The sequence below is a fragment of the Danio aesculapii genome, chromosome 17 (assembly GCF_903798145.1).
Source record: "Danio aesculapii chromosome 17, fDanAes4.1, whole genome shotgun sequence".
NCBI lineage: Eukaryota > Metazoa > Chordata > Actinopteri > Cypriniformes > Danionidae > Danio > Danio aesculapii.
This window is the reverse complement of record NC_079451.1, coordinates 45,209,058-45,226,804: the sequence shown is the minus strand read 5'-3', so window position 1 is coordinate 45,226,804 and position 17,747 is coordinate 45,209,058. Positions and strand designations below refer to the sequence as shown.

The window sequence follows — 17,747 nt, the reverse complement described above, 5'->3', positions numbered from 1 at the left end:
TATGCTTGCAAAATCTGCTTCAGACCTCATGGTTGGAGAGTTGTGTGTCTGCGTTCTCCGTCAGCAGCGCAGGGCCAGAAAACAGTGTGTTCTCCACATCATCCACCCAAGAAGAAGTGGCTGTGATGGCTGAATAAAGCTGCTGCTCCATCAGAACGACCTCTCGCTCTGTGGCCTTAACAAACAACCCAGCATTACACATTATTGACGAGACACATGATCATATTTTAAAGTGTCAACTTAAGCAATATTCAAGCCCATGCATTTTATTTTTTGATTCTAATACTTGTGCAAACAATCACACTAATTATTTCTACTTTAAAAGTAAAAAGTAGTGCATAAAAGTAAAACATTTAACTGTTGTATTGCCACAACTGTATAGATCTGTTGTATAATAATACCTCTACCTGAGGTGTCATTTCCTGTATTGTCTGACTGAATCCATTGTGCAGGGACATCAGGTTGGACTTGTCCTGGACGTGTGTCTCTCTCTTATAAACCGGAGCTGGAGCCGCCGTCTTCACACAAGCAGTTCTGGAGTAAAACTGGAAGAAAACATGCAACTTTTACAACACACTCACAACAAAGAGAGTTTCCATCATTCCAGCTGCGCTCCAGTTATGCAAGAACACTGTTTTCCCTGAAGACGACAGACTGCAAAAAGAATAGTGTTAAAGTTTAAAGTCAAATGAGACTGTAGTTGAAAACCCAAATACAGAAAGTAGGAGCGAGAGACTGATAGTATAATGCAGAAAATAATGTATCAGTGTATTATAACTGAATCAGATTTATTAAAGAAGATGCTAAGGCCATATGTTAGAATTTCCAGTGAATGCATGAACTTAAACCTATAAGATTTTAAGAGTTTTTAACGCAATGAAAGTTGTTTTAGATAAAACTATGTAGGCAGACCAAGATAAGTTTCAAATCTATATATTTACCTAAAACTAGTGTTACGATACTGGAATTCGGATACCAATCGGCACAAATTTTTTTTAATAACGTCCATTTACCGCTAACATTTGAGGACGCTGTTGAGCACATTCTTAAACAGTGCTGATTTGCCATTGTGTTCACATGCTCAACAGAATTGACTGTAGCTGTGTTTCTTTTCAGAGGCTGCATCCTCCGAAGGATGCATTCGAAGGGGCTGCGTCATCACGGTGCGACCAAGGCTGTCTCATTTTTTAAAAATTCAAAGCCTCCTCTAAATGCAGGGGTCAGGAAGCTTTTTTCAGCAAAGAGATATTTACGATTTTTTTAGCAAATTAATTTTTTAAAGAGCCACCGGCCACTTTATTAGGTACACCTCTCCAACTCCTTAACGCAAATTTGTAATCAGCCTATCACGTGGCAGCAACTCAATGCATTGAGGCATGTAGACATGGTCAAGACGATAGATTACTATTATAAATAATACAGGTTTAAACAAAACCTTTATTTATGTCCATGCACAACTCAAAAATAAACAAATATGAAGCATCACATGTAGAGAAAATCCCTGAATGAAAAAAAGGACAATTTATAGAATGTTTTTCTTCTCGCCATCACCACTCATGGATGTTGTTCGAATTTAAATATATGAGAAGATTACCATAAAAAAGCAAGATGTTTGCTCTTTATTGGTGTCACAATTCTTTATCCATAGTGCCACACATTTATAAGGGATATATAATTGTATTTTCAATCGAAAATTGATTTCTAGTGATGGTTATAATTTTTTCAACTGTTTGAAAATTATTATTGAAGGGAGACAGCTGGAGAGCCACGTATATATTTTGTCAAAGAGCCAGATGCGGCTCGCAAGCCATAGGTTACCTATCACTGCTATAAATGCATCCTTCGTTTCCCAGGTAATGAAGGACACAACCGGTGGATCCTTCGTGGCCTCAAACATCCCAAGATTCATTGCGTGCTGATAACGGCAGGACGTTTTTTAAAAGAAAAGTCCGAATTAAATGTATGAATTAGGTTATATTTTAATATCTAAACACATGTTAAAAAACAAGAGTCTGACATGTCTTACTAAAGAGTGATTTTATAAACGGTTTACATTTTTAAGTGTACATGTATGGAACCAAGGAAATACATTTCCAGCTTCTGTAAACCTTGCTTTGCCTTCAGATCGCTGAAAATAAGTTTTAAAATCACTTTGAAAAAGTCATTACAAATTGTATTACTGTTTATTAATGGCAGCGGTTACGGCTGTCTGGTGACGAGATCTGTCCTCTGGCTAGATAGTCTCATTTCAAAACGCTCGGTTCAGCTTGTGTGGACTTCGAAGGACTCACCTTTGAAGTCTGCATCCTTTGGAGGATGTAGCCTCTGAAATGAGACACAGCTTGTGATTGGCCATGAAGGCCGTGAATTGTTTGCCGAGTGTAACCACAGATAAAGGAACACTGGAGTGTTTTAAAGTCACTTCGATTAGCTGGTTTGTCCATGAGCTGGCATACGAGCGATCCGCTGATGAATCGCGGCTTTAAAAAGCTATGTTGTACAGTCATCATGGCAAAGACTAAAGAAATGGCTTAAAATGTTTAAAAATCTTCTCTCGATTAAAAAGCAGCATACGATGGTGTGGCGAGTGAGGCGGGGCCAAGAGCCGCGAGGCGGGTGGCATGAGTGAGATAATCAGGGACACCTGGACATGTCACCTGCCTCGAGTCTCACAGAGGAGCCCTGGAAGCTAAAAGTAGGAGAGACGCCAGTGCTGGGAGAGAGAGAACCAGGCCTGGACATTTTATGTTTTACTTTTACTTTCAGTTTGTCAGCAGTCTCTTTCTACACATAATAGTTTTAATAACTCATTTCTAATAACAGATTTATTTTATCTTTTCCATGATGACAGTAAATAATATTTGACTAGATATTTTTCAAGACACTTCTATACAGCTTAAAGTGACATTTAAAGGCTTAACTAGGCTAATTAGGTTAACTAGGCAGGTTAGGGTAATTAACAAAGTTATTGTGTAACGATGGTTTGTTCTGTAGACTAATACTGATGGAAAACAAATACTGATGTGATTTGTTAGCTTTTCTCCAGCACTTCAGGGATGTAAACATGAAAATTGTGTACCGGCTGTTTGCTGTCCTGCTCCAGGGTGTTCATAAGGAGCTGTAGTTTGGTGGCCATGTCTTTCTTCAGGCTTTCCCATCTCTTTCTCCTCTGCTTTTTCACAGCCTCACTGTCTCCTTCCAGCTCTACATCAGGAGAGAGCGTCTCTGTCGCACTGCAGGACAATATACAGACAGGATTGTGAAGAGAAAGATGAAAGCAGAGGAAAAAATTTGAGGTGTAAATGAGCCGCAGTGATTTGTGATGTGAGAGAGAGAAATGATACCTGGCTCTGACGGGTGACGCCTGCTGTGTGAGAATCTCCTCTCCACGACTCGCTACAGACTTCAACAGCTTCTTCTGCTCCGCAAGCTGCTCTTCAAGCTCCTGGATTAACATAATTTGCTTTTGTTTATTGTTTAGCAACTCAGTTCCTAGAGGGTCGCAGTCATGCACATTTTAGTTTCAACCCTGCTTTAACACACTTACCTGTAGGTTTCAAACCAGCCTGAAGGACTCATTGTGGATACATACCCATGTCTACATTTCTGCGGAGCGCGAATTATGTAGCCAGAGGTACGTATGACTGCATTTTATTTTTAAAAATGAACTCTATGGGGCGGTACTACTTCACTTCCTTCTCGCGCTACCAGCTGACCGTTTACCTCTGTGTGGACGGCTTTTATGGTGTTACCAGTTCGCCCAGTAGTTCGCCATGTACGTTGTCGGATTTGGGACACGGAGCAGAGTTGACGGTGATGACGGAGTTATAGTCCGGCGAAGAACGGTTCCAGAAACCAGGTAAAACAAAAGCAAAAAAATTTAACAAAATAAATAAATAAACAACAGGCTGAAAACGAGGCAAAATCACGTGGCCATGATGGCTTTTCTTTTTCTAGATTGCTTTTGAAAACACTATCGGTTGAGTTTAGGGAAGGGGGATAGGTCGGTCAATCAGTCAGTCAGTCGACAGCAAGCTGGCCTGGTTGGCTGAAGTGTATTTTGTGCCCTCTGTTGAATTTATGCGAGAAGAGGACGCATGAGAGAATCTGAAATCATCAAAAATCGATTTGCAAAAACAAAAACTGCAGGCAGATGTTCGCTGTCCCCAGAAATGTAGACTTGGGTACGTATCCGCAATGAGCCTGGGTTTGTTTAACGAGGGTTAAAGCTAAACTGTGCAGAGCTGCGTCCCTACAGGAACTGAGTCTGACATCTGTGATTTATCAGATGGATTCTTACTTAAGATATTTACAGTAGACTTACTAACTGGAGGACCCAATGGGTATAATTCAATCTCCAATGTAGCATTTGAGATTTAAGGTAAAACATTACATGTGACATTACGTGAATGGTGTAATAAAACAGCTAATAGCTATCACCATACCTCCGCAGTTGATGTATTATGTATTACACACTTACTAAAATGATATGTTTAAAATATGCAAATTTAGCATAATATCATTAAATATTCATTCAATCATTTGTTTAGGCACCAATAAACACAACAACGGTTGACCTTAGAGCTGTATAAATAAAATAAAATAAAATAAAATAAAATAAAATAAAATAAAATAAAATAAAATAAAATAAAATAAAATAAAATAAAATAAAAGATAATTTAACAAACAAGGTTTCAAAAGCAATGGTAAGAAAAGGTAAGAAAATTAGTGCACTAAGCTAATTTTGCCAAACAATGTTGATATTTGTATGCACCAAAAAATACGAGGCCAAATCTCAGCAGAACTTTCCCCTTTTTGATATCCCTGCTATCATTACTAGACAGGCCACTTTCTACTGACTACAAGTGCCTTTTGGTACTCGGTCTGACACTTCACTCAAATCTTGCTTTGTGCACCTTTTAAAGTGCATTTTTAATGTTTTCTTTACTCATTCACTCTCCTTCATCTTAGCTCCTGATTTATCTGAATAAATGAACCACCAATTACTCGGGCATATGTTTTATGTGGTGGACGCCCTTTCAGCCGCAACCCAGTACTGAAAAACACCCATACACTCTCTCTTTCACACACACTCAAACACTACGGCCAATTTAGTTTATCCAATTCACCTATGGCATGTGTTTGGACTGTGGGGGAAACCGGAGCACCCGGAGGAAACCCACGGCAACAGGGTGAGAACATGCAAACTCCAGAAATTTCAACTGGCCCCGGGACTCGAACCAGCGACCTTCTTGCTGTGAGGTGACAGCGCCAACCACTGAGCCACCGTCCCACCTTGCTGTCCACATTGGACAGGTACATTACAAAACAATATCTTGCCTTTAAAAAACAAACCTTCTTGTTGTAAAACGTGAAGTACCTTCTGTTTTTGAAGGGTGTCCTGGTGCTGGAGGCTGCGTGTGGTGCGGGCCTGGGCCAGCCAGTCCTGCATGTTTGGACTCTGAGAGAGAGTGGAGTCTGATTCACTCGAGTCTGACGCTTCCTGAAGGGAATCCTGGAGCGCAGGGGAAACACATACATAAGAACAAAACACACTAATGGAAGTGAATCATAGTAAAGAAGTCATTGTAACACTCAAATCATCAGTCATCTTTCAGTAACATTCTTGTGCAAAACAGCAGGAAAAAGAGAAGCCATGCATGAGATTGTTCATTTTAACCCGGTGCTGCTGAATTATTTTGCACAGAGTGATAAGCAAACAAGCTGTGATGTGATGTAGAATTATTACACTTGCTCTTTGAGGGCCTTTCAACTCCTCCCAAATTAAAGTCGCCTGCAGGACATGAAAGAAAAAACTTTGAGACTAAAAGAATCAAAAAACTATCTCAGCCATTACTCCAAAAGAGAAAATTAAACAATGCTCTTTTATTAGCTAAAACCTGACTCATATAAAGTTGACAGCATTTCTTTAATTAACTCTTTAATTTTATTACTACACAATTTTATTGTAAGATGGTTTATTAAATTATTTTCAACTACATGTTACGATTCTATAAAGGCAAAATATAAAGACAAATAAAAAAACCCTCACTATAACATTACTATAAAATTACTACATATAACATACTCAAGCATTTCCATACATATTTTCACACAGTGTACATATACTGTTAATATGAATGTTAATGTAAATTTTAATAAGTACAATTTACATGTTTTAAAACCATTTAAGAGTGTTAATTTTTAATGTTATTTTTATTTTATTCCAAAATCATTAGATTGGTAGTAAAGATGATATGATGACATACGGTAGAGCTTCATTGTCAGACCTTCTGACTGTCTGAAATTTTTCTTGAAATTCAGTATTTGCGATGACGATTAACATTACATACACTTTAAACAAAAACACTTCAATAAAACATTAAATATCAATCATATGTGAGATTGTATAATCGAAAAAAAAGACATTTATTAAATTACAGATTTAATAAATTACAGATATTCCAAAAATAAGGCACATTTCTCAATATTTAGATTTTTCTTGAATTGCTAGATTCCAGTTTCAATTTTATTCAGCTTTTAGATAATGTAGTGTAAAATCTCCTTTTCCAAAAAAACTGGAGCCTTATGATTGATGAATGAGTGTGGGAGTGTATGCCGCGTGTGTTTACAGTAGTATACTATTACTGATCACTCTATTTAATCAACTTACAAAAAAGTTACTTATATACAGTACTACGATATTACTGACCGGCAGGGTTTCTGCAGGTTTCTTCAAGTCAAATTTAAGATCTTTTTAAGGATTTTTTCTAATGGCCCAGTTACTTCTGTATATAGTTTTTCCATTAATAAAAGATCATGTAAAGGGATGTGTTACTTCAGGTTTCTTTCCCTGATTAGGGAATTTAACTGTCAAACAGTTGGTTTTGAATTGTATCTCTTTGCAAAAAAAAAAAAAACTTAAATCTAAAAAAACAAAAGTTTTGAGATGGATTATTGGTAAATGGCTACAGCACAATATTTCAGTGAATTTGAGACTTTTTAAGGTCTAAAATTTTGTTTTTGAAATGTAAGACTTTTTAACCTTTTAAGACCCTGGACCGGTCAATTTTATAAATTTGCAACAACAATTTTTTTTTTACTTAAATACAATTAAAAAAAATCTTGCTGCCTTAATTTTTTGTTGAATCAAATGAACTTTTCTAGCCATCTCAGCTAACAGTATATCAATCAAACTGACATTGCATAACTTAAAATATGCAGTTGACACCTGATTAACTTATAAAAATAAGTAACTTCAAAACATTTGTAGCCATGACTTTTTATCATATAATTTTTACAGCGTAATATTACTGACCGGACAATTTGATCAATTTACAACAAAAAAAGTTACTTATATACAATTCTATGATATTACTGACCAATCAATTTGATCAGTTTTCAACATCAAAATATTTACTTATATACAGGTCTATAATTTCACTCACTGATCTATTTAATTAATTTACAAAAAAAGTTACTTATATACAATTCTATAATATTACTGACCGGTCTATTTAATCAATTTACAAAAAGAAAGTTATTTTATTACTATATAATATCAACCAGTCTAGGGACTACCAGTGGAAACTAGCATTTTAGCTAGGACTTGTTTTAGGTTAAATGTATTATTGTGCATTGCCCCTGTAAACAACATTCAACGATTCTTATATTTTTACTCATACTCATACTCATAATCATGCTTGTGCTTATGCTTATGCTTATAATACCAATCAGTCTGTGGACTACAGGTGGAAACTTGCATTTTAGCTATGACTTGGTTTAGGTTAAATGTATTATTGTACAGTGTCCCTGTAAACAATATTCAACGATTCTTATATTTTTACTCATACTCATAATCATGCTTGTGCTTATGCTTATGCTTATAATACCAATCAATCTGTGGACTACAGGTGGAAACTTGCATTTTAGCTATGACTTGGTTTAGGTTAAATCTATTGTTGCGCATTGTCCCTGTACAAAACATTCAATTATACTATACTATACTATACTATACTATACTATACTATACTATACTATACTTGTGATTACACTTATGCTAAGACCATGCCACAGCACCAGCTCTTTTTAAAGTTTCATTCTTAACTTCTACACCTGAACTGCTCAAAGTACTTTCATTGAAAGTCTGACCTGCAGGTTGATCTGCTTGTCTTGCAGCATCCTCTGCAGCTCCAGCAGGCTCCCCTTCAGCGTGCGCAGTTTCCGGGCCAGCTGCCCGGCGTCCTCCCTGTTCTCGGGCCGTCCCTCCAGCAGGAGACTCTCGCTGTGTCGGGACAGCTCGGAGAGAGCCAGCACCTTTTCCTCCATCTCCAGCAGCATGTTCTGCAGGAGCAACAGAAGCGAGGCCAGCTCGTACATGATTCTCATCCCAGGCCCTCACCATTATCATCCATTATCCATAATCCCTCACGTGCCACGCTCACAGTAAGCATGCATTCTTTTGATAACTGCAGGAATGCATACGACACTTAAAAAAACAATCACATGAGAAATGAATGTCTAGAAAAAGATCAAGGTGTTCTGTTGAGGGAAATCTGCCAGTTTGTGACTCTCCGGTGAAGGAAATTTAAGCCCCGCCCCCTTCTCCCCCCCACCAATGCAGCAATAATCCCTCATGAATATGTAAATAAGGGGGCAGAGCAGATTATTAGCAACTGCACCAATTGTCTTGCAGGAATCCTCTAATAACCTCAAAGCCGTTACGCTGGGATATCTGCATAATCTGATTACCGCTCGTGCCACAGATGCTTAAGAAACAAGCCATCTCAGAGGCCTCTTTAAAGCTGCTGTTTACAGATAAAAGTTTCCTGCTTTCTGGGAGGAGTACACATTAAATCAAAACTAACCATATTGATTTTGATAGCTCACATTGATAGTTTTCTGATGGACAATTCATCTGTGCATGTCATTAAGAAGAAAAAAAATAGTTTGGCCTTGTAATATAAAATTAAAATCTGAAAATGCAACTCCTGTTTGTTTTTAGCTAAATTCTCAGATTATGACTGTCTGAGGTATTAGGCGGGGCTAATATACTTAACCACGCCCCCTCCAACTATCAGTAATGGTGAGGAGGAGGAGTCTGTTAGGTTGTAATAACTCTCCCCAAACCCTTTTCCCAATCTTTCTGAATGAATTACCTACTTTACTACATCCAATCAGCTCGCAGTAGAAAAAACAAGCCACGCCCACTTTTTACTCATTTATTATTCTGTTTCTATGGGAACTGCGTCACACTTTAAAAAAAAAAAAGTCGCAGATTCCGGATCATGTGGACTTTAAGTCAAAACTAATAAAAACCAAAGCAGGTGTGTATTTCAGTAGGTAATATCGAATACTTTTATTTAGAATAAAAGATAGTTGTAAATAAAGTACACAGTAATGAAATGTTACACTAGTAATGGGCTGTGGGAGGTGCTCTAACCTGACAGTCTATGAGTTGCTCTTCTGCGTCTGAGTCCTGAGAGCAGGAAGCGATGTAACCGTGAGTGCTCTTCAGCCATTGGTCGAGCTGGTCTGCCTGGTTGAGGTAGTGCTGTAATGCTTGCGCCTGCTGCTGCTTTTCCACACGCTCACTCTGACGCTCCTGCACACAACAGCATACACGTCGGTAAATATCTACTGTGCTCAAGCACTTTTCAGACGATAAAATAGGTGCAAAATGGAATAAAAAAGGTATAGATCATAATGTTGGCCTTTCTTTCTGTTATTATTGTTGTATAACCACATATTGTATTGTTTACACTGCATATTTACTCTATGCACATATTTATTTAACTAATGATGACGTTTCTTATGATTGTAAAATAAACATGTTGGCTTTAGAGAATAAAACACAATTGATCATAATAACAAAACATGTTTTGTTGATATTATTTTTGGCAACACAATTATGCGGTTTTAACACCAGATCAAGTGAAATAACACCAATGAATTACCAATCAACATTTTCTGAAAGTGAAATAAAATAATAATAATAACACTGTCACAAGGTCGTTATTTTGAGCCCCGGCTGGGCCAGTTGGCGTTTCTACGTGGAGTTTGCATGTTTTCTCCGTGTTGCCGTGGGTTTACCCTGTGTATGGGTGTTTCCCAGTACTGTGTTGCAGCTGGAAGGTTATCAGCTGTGTAAAACATATACTGGAATAGTTGGCAGTTCATTCCGCTATCCGACCCTTGATAAATAATGGACTAAGTCGAGTGAAAATGAAGGAAAGGAAATAAAAGATGATACTGAAGACTGAAGTAATGAGGCTGAAAAATGCAGTTTGGTATCACAGAAATAAATTAGATTTTGAAATATATGAAGATAGAAAAAAACCTTTTTAAATTATAATAATGTTTTTACAATATATTATTATTTTTTACTGTATTTTTGATTAATTAAAAGCAGCCTTGCTGAGCAAAAAAAATTCTAGATTTTCCTAATATGTTTGCAAAATCCTTGTATAAATTTGTTCTATAACTTATACAATTTGATGGTCCATTTGAGTATTAGTAGACTGTCTGCTTAATATCTGCTGATACTGCTCCTTCAACAGACATTTAACTGACTATGAGAAACTTTGTAGGTACATGTCATCTTACACTAACCCCAAACCCCAGCCTAACAGTCTACTTAAAGTATAATCTAATGAGAATTAGTTGGCATGTAGATGCAATGTGACTTAAATCAACAAACGGACCATCAAAATAAAGAGTGACCAAGTTATTATAAATTAAAAAAAATGTTCACACTATTGCTATTAATATCATGTATTTTTGATCAAATAAACGCAGCAAAAAAATAAATCGAAGTTTTCCCAACAGGTTTGTTAAACGCTTGTATGAAAAGTGTTCTATAATATATACAAAAATAAATATATTAATAATGATTATTGTAGGTATACGTCAAGAAGCTTATATTAATAATGAAAACATTTGTGATTTTGACCAATTGTCATTTTCTGGGTGGAAAAAACAACATAAATAAATAAGAATTAATTATAAAAAATAACACAGAAGCTGGAGTAATGATGTTAAAAAATGTAGCTTGGTATCACAGAAATAGATTATATTTTGAAATTTAAGAAGATAGAAAAGATCAATTATAAATCCTAATAATTATTCACAATATTATTATTTGCACTGTAATTTTCATCCATTAATGCAGCCTTGTTGAGCAAAAAAAATCTGCATATTTTCCTAACATGTTTGCAAAACCCTTGTATAAATGTGTTCTGTAATGTATACAAAAATGTATACAGATATGAAGATAGAAAAAAATGTACACAAATATTAATATTACTGTATTTTTATCAAATAAATGCAGTCTTGCTGAGCAAAAAATATCTAATATATAGTATATAAAAGATATCTTGCATATATTCTAATTTATAAGAAAAAAGTCATTTGAATTGTTTTTGATCATTTCACAATATTACCATTTTTACAGTGTTACTGATCTGAGCAAAAAAAAAAAATTCCCAACAGCTTTGGTAAACTTTTACAAGTGTTAATGATTAAATGATTTACTGTAGTATACCTCAAGAATCTGCCGTTTTCCAGAAGCTTTCATGTGTATGGTGGCCATTCTGTCCGCCAGCACAGTGAGTGAGGACTGCATGGCCAGCTGATCTGCAGAGTCTGAATCCACGGCATCAGGATTGTACAGCTCTTCAGTGAAGCTGGACTGGAGCTCATCGATATCATCCTGCAGTCTGACGATTTCCTCCATTTGATTCTGACAAGGATTATGACAGCATAGTGTTTCATTATTCACATAAAGGCATATACAGGTGAAGTCGAAATCATTCACCCCCCTTGTGAATTTTCTTTTTCAAATATTTCCCAAATGATGTTTAACAGAGCAAGCTATTTTTCACGGCATTTCCTATAATATTTTTTCTTCTGGAGAAAGTTTTGTTTGTTTGTTTTCTGCTAGAATAAAAGCAGTGTTTAATTTTTTAAAACAATTTTAAGGTCAATATTATTAGCCCCCTTAAGCAAATTTGTTTTCGATTGTCTACAGAACAAACTATTTTATACAATGATTTGCCTAATCACCATTATTAACCTAGTTAAGCCTTTGAGGCTGCATTTACACTGCATGGTTCAAGTGACTCAATTCCGATTTTTTTCTCCCATGTGGCACAGATCGGATACGGCCCATGTACATGTAAGCAGGAAAAAAATCACATGCTTCTAATTTACTCAAATCAGATTCAGGCCTTGTTCAGATGTGGAAATGTATCTGATATGAATCGGATCTGTGCCCTCGTATCTGCAGTGTAAGCAGGTAGATCGGATTTTCACCTGTCAATGCGAGTCACGCGTCATTAAAAACTGTAGCAAATGACGTCAACTCTTGTGCTTTCATTTCCGAACAGACTTCAGCAGAGTCCCAAACCTTAAATCTCATACACAAGGACTAAAAAAGCTTCTATATTGTCATGTAGCACAAGTATTTAAGCATGTTTAACGAGAGAGAAAGAGAGATCAACATCAGCGGCGTAACCAATATAAACTAATAACTGTGGCACCCATCACACGCATAAATCAGGCCATGGACATTACATTAAGATGCCTACTGGTTCAAAAAGGCCTAGATTAAAAGAAGATGGCCAAACTTTTCTGTCATAAACTATAGTAAAACAACCTGTCAAAAAAAAAGAAAAAAAAAAAGAAAAAACCCTGTGAAGACATTAAAAACAAAGAAAAGAGCGCTCATTTATTATCAGCTGTCAGTCAGCGCCCTCTCTTTTTTTCCCTGCTCATTGCGCATTTGCCGTTGCTGTGTAAAAGAAAACCATCGGATAGGAGTCATTTTTAAAGATATAAGCAGGGGATCAAAACAATCAGATACAGTCACAAAATCGACCATCAAGATCTGCAGTGTAAATGCAGCCTAAATGTCACTTTAAACTGAGTAATAGTATCTTGAAAAATATCTAGTAAACTATTATTTACTGTCATCATTGCAAAGATCAAATAAATCAGTTATTAGAAATTAGAAACTATTACGTTTAGAAATGTGTTGAAAAAATCTTCTTTCGTTAAACAGAAATTGGGGAAAAATCTACTGGGGGCTAATAATTCTAAGGTCAACTGTACATATAATTCATATAAAGTCATGTTATTCATATATACATATACAGTCTACAACTGGATCAAAAGTCAATTCTACTATAACCTGCTGACCTGATGTAGGATCATCTGTCTATCAGGACTGAGATCGTGCATTGGTGGCTCATTCAATCTGGTCTCGATTGACTCCATTTTACTGGAGATGGCCTGGAGAGAGCCTTGATAGCGCTGCTGCTTCTCCAGAGCCTCGTAGAGCGTCTTCTGCTTTTCACTTATCTGTAAAACACAAATAGAGTCAAACTTCTAACACTGTGAATAATGCTGGGTTCCACACAATCGATTTGTGCTGGGGCAACATTAAGGAATTAAGTTAACTTGTTAGTTTTTATCATTTTAAGTGGATTGAACATTAAACAATCACGTTGTCCCCTAAAAAACAAGAATTGGGTTGTTTCAGTTCATTTTAAATAAGTAGTTTAAACAAACAGCAAACGTAATTTTTCACTGCATGCTGTAAAACAATGCAGGGTTCCACACGAATCATTCATGTTCACACAAATTGATTAGGTTAGCTAAAATGTTTTTACAAAGTTAAATGGATTGAACATAAAACAATTAAGTGGTCCCCAAACATATCTCAACAATTGTGTTGTTTCAGCTCATCTTAAATAAGTAGTTTCAACAAGTCAAAATGAAATATGATGTTTTATGATGTTTTGCATTGAAGGACATTTTCATCTTTAGTTGAAGGCAACATTATTCATTGACTTTCTTTCATTAACTGTTTCTAATATTTACTAAGTGATGTTTAACAGAAGGGCGTAACGGTAGCGCAGTGGGTAGCACGTTCGCCTGACAGCAAGAAGTTCGCTGGTTTGGGCCCCGGCTGGGTCAGTTGGCATTTCTGTTTGGACTTTGCATGTTCTCTCCGTTTTGGTGTGGGTTTTCTTCGGGTGCTCCGGTTTCCCCCACAGTCCAAACACATGCGCTATAGGTGAATTGAGTAAGCTGTAGTTATTTAGCCATAAATTGGCCGTAGCGTATGTGTGTGAATGCAAGAGTGTATGGGTGTTCCCCATTGTTGGGTTGTGGCTGGAAGGGCATCTGCAGTGTAAAACATATGCTGGATAAGTTGGCGGTTCACTCCACTGTGGCGACCCCTGATTAATAAAGGGACTAAGCCGAAAAGAAAATGAATGAATGTTTAACAGAGCAAGAACATCAGTATTCACAGTACTGCCCAATATTTTATTTCTTCTTGAGAAAGTCCTATTTATTTTAGTTTAGCTGGAATAAAATTCAAATGATTTTCAAGGTCAGTATTATTAACCCCCTTAAAAAATGTCCAGATTGACTACAGAACAAACCACTGTTGTCCAATATTTTGGCTAAATAAACTAACTTGCCTAATTAACCTAGTTATTAAGTCTTTAAATTGCACTTTAGGCTGAATACTAGTGTCTTGTGAAATAAGTAGAAAAAATAGTCATCATGATAAAGACAACACAACATCTTAATCAATACAGAAATACCATTGGAAATGTGTTTATATATAGACCTCACCATATCGAAAAAGGACACTATATATTGTATAGCTGCAGGTTAACTTTGTTTATATACTGCCCACCCTGTACACAAGACCTTAACATTTCCGATTTTGCCTGTAATATAATCACACACACCTTTTGTAAAGATTCTTTGGACCAATAATTATTGTAAATAAACTTGAATTGAACTGAATTGAAAGACAAAAGACATTAGTTAATCAAAATTAACTAAAAGTTATTAAAACTACTATGTCAAAGATAGCCTTAAAGTGGACCAATTATGCAAAAAATCACTTTTTTAAGGGGTTTAAACACAGTTGTGTGGCAACAGTCTGTGAATATAATCAGCTTTTAATGGTACAAATGTATTCATTTTATTTTTTTATAATCACACTTGATGAAAACAGTCTGCAGAAACACTTTGATTGACATTCTCCCTTTGTATGTGTCATCAGAGTGGGAAAGCCCCGCCCATTAGTGACGATCTTTCCCTCATTAGCAAAGGATGTTAGTCTTGTTTTTGATACAGCCACTATCCTGACACATAGCATTTGTAGCTCCGCCCTCTTTCGAAAAGAGCACAATCTCATTTGAATTTAAAGAGACAGTCACCAAAACAGCACAATTAGTATCAAAGCCTAAAAGGAGAAGTTTCAAAGAGTTATAAAACATTATTTGTGAGATATTTTGAGCAGAGACTTCACATACACATACCAGGGACATCAGAGACTTCATCTTGTAAAAAGGGGCAAAATAGGTCTCCTAAAACAGTCAAAACCTCAAAAATAAAATTCACATACCACATTTTTTAGGGTCTCCCACGAGCGCTGGAGATCATCTAAACTGGCCACAGACTCCAGTGCAGGATTGTACAGCTCCTGGACCGGCGCTCTGGTGAGACTCGATCTTCCCATGGACATCTACAATTAGGACAATGTTGTTATCGTTAATATTATTTTAAATGAAATAATTAAGAAAACATATAATTATAAATATAAGATGAAAATGTAGCTGTAAAAACAGATATTTAAAAATCAGATACACAAATGGAATTTAAAATACTAATTACAAATGTGAAATTAGACAAATTATGAATAATTAATACATTTCAGGTAATAAATAAATATTTAATCAATCAAATGCTTACTTAACACAACTGAAATAAATAAGCTGAAGCACTGAAAGTATTCAAATAAAATAGATATTATATAAATATAAAATAGAATTAAATATAAGTTCATAATATTATTCAAACTATCATTTATATTTGTATGCCATATTTAGGGCCAGACAGAATCTGCAGACATTTTTTGCTATTTCTGCGGAGAATTTTGGTACAAATCGGCGGATTTCTGCTGAATTATTTTGGGAGTATCAAAAGTAAAACCTTAAAATGTGAAATAAAAATTTTTCTCTTTTTAACGTTTATTTAATTTTTAAAATGCAAATCCAATTAGATTCACTTTATATGGTAAACAAAGCAAGTCTCTCATTGAATATCTCTACTTAAAGACAGAAAATATCACTGTACAAACTGCATTGTACATAAATCAGATGAACATTTTCATATTAGTCAATAATATTGCTGTAATTAATTTAAAAACTGAATAAATATAGATTTACACACATTTACTCGAGTAAATAAACAGAATTACCGATGGGCTAAACATCTGCTGTATTCTGAGCGCGCAGATTCCGTGTGGGCCTAGCCATATTTAACCATTTATAGTGCACTAATTGAAATGCTCATCAAAAAAATCTGGAGTGCTACTAAACGTTATTACAAGACGTTTTTACTTTTATGATTAAAAAAAAAATACAATTATATTATATTTCATGTAAATTAAGCTACAATGAATGATTGAATGATACAATGGATGGTTCCTCGTCTGATAAAGGGTTAAAATGGTGAAATTTGCAATCCATTATGTTATTAGATTGGATAAAGATTTTGTAGACAACAATAGACAATCTAGCACATAATTATAAAATATACACCTTGCTATATTATTTACAAATCACAACTACATGCATAGTATTTTCATAAATACTGTGTAGTATCCTAAAAAATAATAGTAAACTATATCTTTAATTAAGTAAGAGTGTATGGGTGTTTCCCAGCACTGGTTTGAGGCTCCAAGGGCATCCGCTGTGTAAAACATATGCTGGAATAGTTGGCGGTTCATTCGGCTGTGGTGAGCTCTGATGAATAAGGACTAAGCCGATGAAAAAACGAATAAATACTCATTTAGAACAGCTTAACTGCATATTCAAGATGCTCTTGAATCAAAAATGAAGGATAAAGTGTTAACTATGCAGCAGGCAGCAGCCTTTCATTCCAGAAATTAATGTGGAAATGTTATTTGCAAGAAGGCAGTAAAGTAAAAGTCTGCATGAAATAAGTTATAGTGCCGATACCTTGCTAATGACAGCTTCAGTGTTAGTGCTAGCAGAAGGAGATGGACAGAAAGCAGGAGAGCAGATCTCACTGGCGCCCTCCTCTCCAGACTCCTCAGTCACAGGAGACAGGAGAGACTGACAGCGGCCAGCAGACATCTTAATGCAGCACACAAGGGGATATTAATGACATTAGTCAATCACTTCATCAGATCAACAGTTAGCTGAATATCACATGCAAAGATCACGCTTAACAGGTGCAGTTTTTAATCAATACACCACATACAGTAGAAGTCACAATTATTAGCCCCCCTGATTTATTAGCCCCTTGTATATTTTTCCCCAATATTTGTTTAACGGAAAGAAGATTTTTTTCAACACATTTCTAAACATAATAGATTTAATAACTCATTTCTACAGTACATAATATTTTACTAGATATTTTTCAAGATACTAGTATTCAGCTTAAAGTGACATTTGAAGGTTTAACTAGGTTAATTAGGCAAGTTAGGGTAATTAGGCAAGTCATGTAGAGCATCATGTAGACAATCGAAAACACATATTGCTTAATGGGGCTAATAATAATGATATTAAAAATAATAATGACATTAAAATGGTTTTTAAAATACTAGAAACTGCTTTTTTGTAGCCAAAATAAAAACATATAAGACTATTTATGTATATTATAGGAAATACTGTGAAAAAGGGTGTCACGGTGGA

At 35.7% G+C, this 17,747-nt stretch overlaps 1 protein-coding gene across 5 annotated transcripts in view; it reads right to left on the bottom strand.

Annotated features, from left to right (window-relative positions):
• The window catches only part of LOC130244242 (nesprin-1-like), a 197,194-nt gene that overhangs the window by 84,559 nt on the left and 94,888 nt on the right, over nt 1-17,747 (bottom strand). For 4 of the 5 annotated variants that reach the window (XM_056476573.1, XM_056476574.1, XM_056476575.1 and 1 more), the window contains exons 48-59: nt 17,049-17,186; nt 15,431-15,550; nt 13,198-13,359; nt 11,543-11,740; nt 9,443-9,604; nt 8,152-8,343; nt 5,750-5,794; nt 5,381-5,515; nt 3,345-3,445; nt 3,080-3,233; nt 408-545; nt 26-175 (exon numbers count right to left, since the gene is read on the bottom strand). In XM_056476573.1, coding sequence (XP_056332548.1) covers nt 26-175; nt 408-545; nt 3,080-3,233; nt 3,345-3,445; nt 5,381-5,515; nt 5,750-5,794; nt 8,152-8,343; nt 9,443-9,604; nt 11,543-11,740; nt 13,198-13,359; nt 15,431-15,550; nt 17,049-17,186 — 1,695 coding nt within the window. The remainder of the gene's footprint in view (nt 1-25; nt 176-407; nt 546-3,079; nt 3,234-3,344; nt 3,446-5,380; nt 5,516-5,749; nt 5,795-8,151; nt 8,344-9,442; nt 9,605-11,542; nt 11,741-13,197; nt 13,360-15,430; nt 15,551-17,048; nt 17,187-17,747) is intronic. The other variant, XM_056476576.1, reaches the window with a different exon arrangement.